Consider the following 6,179-nt stretch of genomic DNA (forward strand, 5'->3'; position numbering starts at 1 on the left):
AACTCATATACCTGTTGTTGTTCCTGCCGATAAGAAAATTCCATACTTTGGTAGAAAAGGGATTACAACTACAAATGTGATGGCAGTATGTGATTTTAACATGTGTTTCACATTTGTATGGGCAGGTTGGGAGGGATCTGCACATGATACTAAAATTTTCAATCAAGCTGTGCGTAGACAGAGTCTTCATTTCCCTCTTCCTCCTAAAGGTTAGCATATTTGAGATTGATATTATTTATATTAGATTAAACTCTTTATTTTTATTAACTGATTTGTGGTGCACTAATTTTTTGCTAGATAAGTACTACTTGGTAGATTCTGGCTATCCGTGTTTTATGGGGTTCTTAGGTCCTTATAAAGGTCACAGATACCATCTTCCACATTTTAGATTGGATCCCAGAGCAAGAGGAAGAAATGAAGTATTCAACTATTACCATTCTAGCCTTAGATGTACAATTGAACGCTCATTTGGATGTTGTAAAGCAAGATGGAAAATCTTAGGTGCCATGCCATCGTTTTCCTTAGACACACAAGTTAGAATTATTGGTGCTTGTATGGCTTTACACAATTTTATTCGACGAAATGACATAAGTGATGAACAATTTGAAGAATTTCATGAAAATTTTAATCTTATGGGTGAAGGTGAAGGTGAAGTAGAAGAACCAGTTTCTAATGATATTATGTGGGAAGAACCGAATGCTGAAAGTGTTAGAAAAATGGAACTAATTAGAGAACAAATAAAGAATCAATTGCATGATCGATTGTAATCTTAGTGATTTGGTTATGTAAAATCAACCTTCAATAATGGAAATTATTTGTTATCATCGTTATTTTAATATCCATTCTCTTGTATTAAAAAATTGTATTTTTTGAGTTATTTATCCAAACGCTACAACTTTAAAATAAGTACTTTTATAGTTAAAAATCCAAACACAAAATAACTTATTTATAAGCTACTATTAATAAAAGTCCTTATACTTTAAGCTATTTTTCCAAAAGAACTTATTAATAAAAGTCCTTAGCGACAAAAACCTACTTTTACACTTATACCCCTCAATATCTCCATTATTTCACATCTACCTTCACCATCCAAAATTCTCTCTCTCTCTCTCTTTTTTTTTTTTAATTTCTCCTCATTTTTAACAACTATAATTAAAGGATTAATTCTTAAATGTCATTAAAGGATCTCTATGTGTTGTCAATTTAGTTTTAAAAAATTAGACGCCTCAAATAAATATTAAAAAATATAATAATAAATTATATGATTATTATGTATAATGATATCTTATAAAATAATATGTGACATGTTATTATTTATTTAACAGAATGAATAATTTGATTTATATTTATATCTTTTAAAATTAATTTGATGAATCTCTCATTTGTTATAATGATATTAAATCTATAAATAAACTGATATAAAATCCAGATCCACTCTAATATATCTTTATTCTTTAACAAAAAGTTATGGGAATGCTTTGTACATTGATTCGGAAGTGATACTGCTACAAGTATATTAATATTAATATATTTTTATTCATGTATATAATAAGCATAGGATTATACAAATATGTAGCTTTTAAGGTTTTTTTTTTCTCTTTTTATAAAAATTAGATACTTATTATGCTATAACAAAATTAAATTAAATAAAATTTTCAAAAAGTTTAAATTCTTTACATAATGTATTTTTCTTTTCACATTTTTCTTCATTATGATTATCGGGGATTAAGAACCATTTATTTTTACTAAAAACTAAAGTAATTCAATTTAATCATAGACGTTACAAAAAAGTGAAACCATATCAAACGTTTATTTAAGACAATAGATTGTACAAATTTTCCCTGCCTCTTCAAAGTACAATGTTCAGTTTCATTTGATTCACATTGTTGTGGTTTTTTAATAATGGTTGTAATGATTGAAATAGTTTCAGTAAAGGAATCTCACTGTTGAAGTGGGGGAATCTCATAATCAAGCATTTGTGGATTGAGATGAAACTTATAAGCATTAATTTGTATAGTCACCCTTTTTAACAATTCATTGCACAATGTTGAATTATTCATTAATTCTTGATAAAGAATGATATCAACTTTAAAACGGAAAAAGATTTAGCTTTGATTTGTTTTATTCATTATTACTTATATATATGCTACTAATACTTTAATTTTATCTTGTTATTTATTATTATTATTATTATTATTATTATTATTATTATTATTATTATTATTATTAACCGCTATCTTTGTGACAAATTCTCGATATATATGATTTTATTTTATTATTACTTAAGATCCACCAAACTTATTTCAACGTATTTTTAGATGTATCTATATTGCATGATATTTTTAACATCGTCATTTTTCATGCATGAATAATTACACCCACACTAAATTATTGACGTTTAAATAATGTTTTATAAGTTAAAGAAATTTTTTTTCTTAAAATTAGCTCGCAAGTATTGACCTTCCTAAAAAAATTTTCTAACTCCACTCACTTTCATAGTTGAGTCTTAAATATTTTTGCTAAATATATAAGTGTTGCATTATTCTTTATTAATTGAATAAATTTTAACTATCTATTATTTATTATATTTTATATCATTAATTTAAATTTAAATTTTAAAAAATAAAAATATCCTTTTTTTTTCGAAACATAATAACATTTACATGGATTCAAACATTCCAATAAAACGACGCACAAATTAAACCAGCCTAAAAGATGGGGAAAAATGTCAAATGAAAATTTCCAAACTTCTTCAATAATTAAGATCACATAAATATAAAAAAAAAGGTCACATTAATAAAAAAAATGTACGTATCTAACTGAACCGCCTTAAAAGATTTTTAATCCAAACCTAATACATTTGACCCATGGAAAGCAGGAAAATGGAAGCCTAACCTAGAAGTTAAAAGGAAAAAAAAAAGAAAAAAAAAAGAAAGGAAACTTAAACAATAGGATAAGCTTAATTAATGCTAACATTTTCTTCAAATTATAAAGTCTTAATCATAAACTCTAAAGTAAACAAATTTAAGGATAAATCAATAAAAAATAAAAATTTTTTATTAAACCTGTAGAGAATATTTTGTACATAATTTTTTTGTGTGATATTTTCTTTTATAAAAAGAACCATCTTTGATCTTTCCTTTTTTTTTCAAAAATCACATGAAAATATTTTTATGGAACTAATAATTTATTATTATTTTTTTAATTAATCTAAAAGTTCATTGTGTTCATAATTCAATCTTCGATTTGGAAAAGAAGCAAACACACCATTGCACTTTATATGCATCACACTTGATTTATTCCATTAACTTCATGAGAAGGTCATGAAGCTTCAAAAGCAGAAAAAAAAGATAAAAATATCAAAAGCTAATTGATTATCAAAATTAAAAGTTTAACCACTCATTCATCCACCAGAACACCACACAAACAAATATACTTTCAACTTTTTGGATAAAAAAGACAAAACCCAATAAGCTAAGGAATATCATCATCGTCACCATAACCCTTTTATTATTTGTCTAATTTTGATGCTATACAAATTCCTTTCTACAAGCCACTATTTACATTAACCATATAATACATTATTAAAACATATATGCATCAATAATCCCATTCTTATATATCAACATGAAAATACTCCCTACTCTACACTATATACTATATATCATTATTTCCTTTCTAACACACATAATTTTCCCTCTCTTTTTTTTCCTTCCCTTTTTTCCTTTTTCTTGGGGTAATTTTCCTTTTTTCCATCCTATTTCTTGTTCTATACAAAAGATAAATAATAGTTCCCATCACCGGCCTCATGGATCAAGGCTCAGGCATTGTAAAACTATGTAAAAATTCAAAGCATATTTTCTTAGGACAGCACATGCTATATCTTTTCTTTTCACTATAAAGAATGTTTGGTTTTTCATTTTTTAAGCTCCCAAACATGGTTTCGAACAAAACCATGATTTGAGAGCTTCTTAAAAGAAAAACCAAACATGCCAAGTATAATAATAATAATATAGTGTAATATTTTTAGTATTCTATTATAAGTCCTCCCCCCATTGGAGATCTATGTGGAACTCCTTTCCTTCTCTTGGAAGAAGTTCTGTAGTTGACCGCCGTCGGCGGTGGCGTCGAAGGCGTAAAACTTTGGATTATTTTGTTCCTAGCACTTCCATTGCCAATGCCATTCATTGACCCTTCTCCATCTGAAGAACCATCTGTCTCCCCCAACATTCTCTTCTTCCTGAATTTCTTGGAGGTTCCAACAATCTAAATAAAAAAAATTGAAAACTTGAAGAGGTTATTTATTATTTTGTCCACCAATGCTCATCATCTTCGTATTCTTGTGTGACTTTACATGCAACATTTCCAAAAATTTAGGAAATCATGCTCACCAACTATGTTACAACAAAATATTAACACTGGTTTGGTTCGTGAATTTTTTTTTCACTAAATTAGAATAACAAAAATGTTTGAAACTAAAAACAAATCAACAGTGTTCACAAACTAAAAAAAACTGTTCACTTTATTTTGTAATATCGACCATTTTCAAAATTTGATATATCCTTAACTCAATGTATCTTGAATTTACATTCGGATTCATTGAATTAAGGAATGTATTAAAACTTCAAAACACATATTACATCTAAATACATGTTAAGTTATGAATATACATCGAATATATCAAACATTAAAATGACAAATATTATGAATAAAATACGGATAAGATCGGATCGGATAGAAAATATTATTGTACCTTACAACCAAGTGAGCAGAAATTGAAGGAATCAAGGAGGCTGCGCTCACAAACTTGGCAGGTGTTGGTTACACCTTTTCCAGGCCTGGGTTGAGGCCTCTCATTCAAGAACACAATCTTGGCACTGTTAATAATGTAGGTTTGGACCCCTGTTATGTCCAGAAATTTCTGAATCTCAGACACTCTTATCACATCATGGTATGAAGACCTCCTTATCTTTCAAAATTAAATATGAAAAAACAAATTGAAAAAAAAAAATCTACATCAGAGGATATTATCCACATTATTTATTTATTCTAGCTCAAAGAAAATAATATCAAAAAAATAAAATAAAAATAAATCAAGCTATTATCTAATATCTATACAAAGCTGAACCAGTGGACAACAAAATTGAGCAATATAAACAATTATTCAATTGGGAATTATGAAAAAAAAAATCAAAAACTAAAGTGCAAAATTTTGCAACTAAAACTCTGACTTTTGTGGAGTTTGCAACATACTCAGCATTAAATGGCACGTGCGGGTAACGATGAAACCAAGACAGATTTATTTTATTTTATTTGTTTTTGTGCATATCAAAAGGGAACTGGATCTTATAACAATGCAAGAACAAGAAACTAAATCAGATTAACAAACACCAAAATACTTTAAATATTTTGAGAATTGAATCAGATTGAGTCATGATAGATTCATTGACCAACTATTTTGGGGTTTGACCAAAATTTTCTAATTACCTGAATTGTTCTATGATCTTTGTGTGAAGCCAGACATGCAGAACAAAGAGCACCATTAACACAATCCAAACAATACATGTTGCATTCACTCTTATGAGAATCTTGATGGACTTTGCATTGAACAAAGAAGCTTGTTTTCAGAAGTGGTTTCAGCCATGGTGGCCACTTATTCTTCTCTTCTTCTTCTTCCATTGTTATTCCTCCATATTCTTCATTGAATCCACCTCCCTAAATTCCATATTATACCCATTTACAAAAAAAAAATGCAAAGTTAGTGAATAATTCAATAGATTCATCAAAACCCAAAATTTCAACATAAAAGGTTGAATTTTTATTTTATTTTATTTTTAAAGAAAAAACCCATTTTTAAATTGTATACTTTTGCATTGATTGTTGATAGTACTATATATGTAAATTCTATTGTACTGCAAATAAAGTACTAACCATGATGATGAGATTCTAGTTGTTTCTTTTTCTTTTTGCAAAATTTCTTCTTTGTGTTTATTGTGAGCTATTGATCCTGCTCTATCATATAGGAACTAAGTGCTATATAACACTTTGGACTTTTAATTTGGTGGCAGAAAAACACACCCAAAGAGAAAAAAAAAAAAAAAAAAAAAAAAAAAAAAAAGAGGTGCAACACGAGGACTTCCCAGGAGGTCACCCATCCTAGTACTACTCTCGCCCAAGCA

At 27.9% G+C, this 6,179-nt stretch overlaps 1 protein-coding gene across 1 annotated transcript; it reads right to left on the reverse strand.

Annotated features, from left to right (window-relative positions):
* Positions 1 to 3,493: 3,493 nt before the first annotated feature.
* Positions 3,494 to 6,101, reverse strand: LOC107477371 (protein RGF1 INDUCIBLE TRANSCRIPTION FACTOR 1). The gene is made up of 4 exons (XM_016097369.2): positions 5,932 to 6,101; positions 5,488 to 5,715; positions 4,754 to 4,969; positions 3,494 to 4,266 (listed from the first exon to the last, which is right to left on the reverse strand). The coding sequence occupies exons 1-4, from the start codon at positions 5,932 to 5,934 to the stop codon at positions 4,027 to 4,029; spliced, it is 687 nt and encodes a 228-aa protein (XP_015952855.1). The 5' UTR covers positions 5,935 to 6,101; the 3' UTR covers positions 3,494 to 4,026.
* Positions 6,102 to 6,179: the final 78 nt, after the last annotated feature.

Source organism: Arachis duranensis, chromosome 3 (genome assembly GCF_000817695.3).
Source record: "Arachis duranensis cultivar V14167 chromosome 3, aradu.V14167.gnm2.J7QH, whole genome shotgun sequence".
NCBI classification, from domain to species: Eukaryota; Viridiplantae; Streptophyta; class Magnoliopsida; order Fabales; family Fabaceae; genus Arachis; species Arachis duranensis.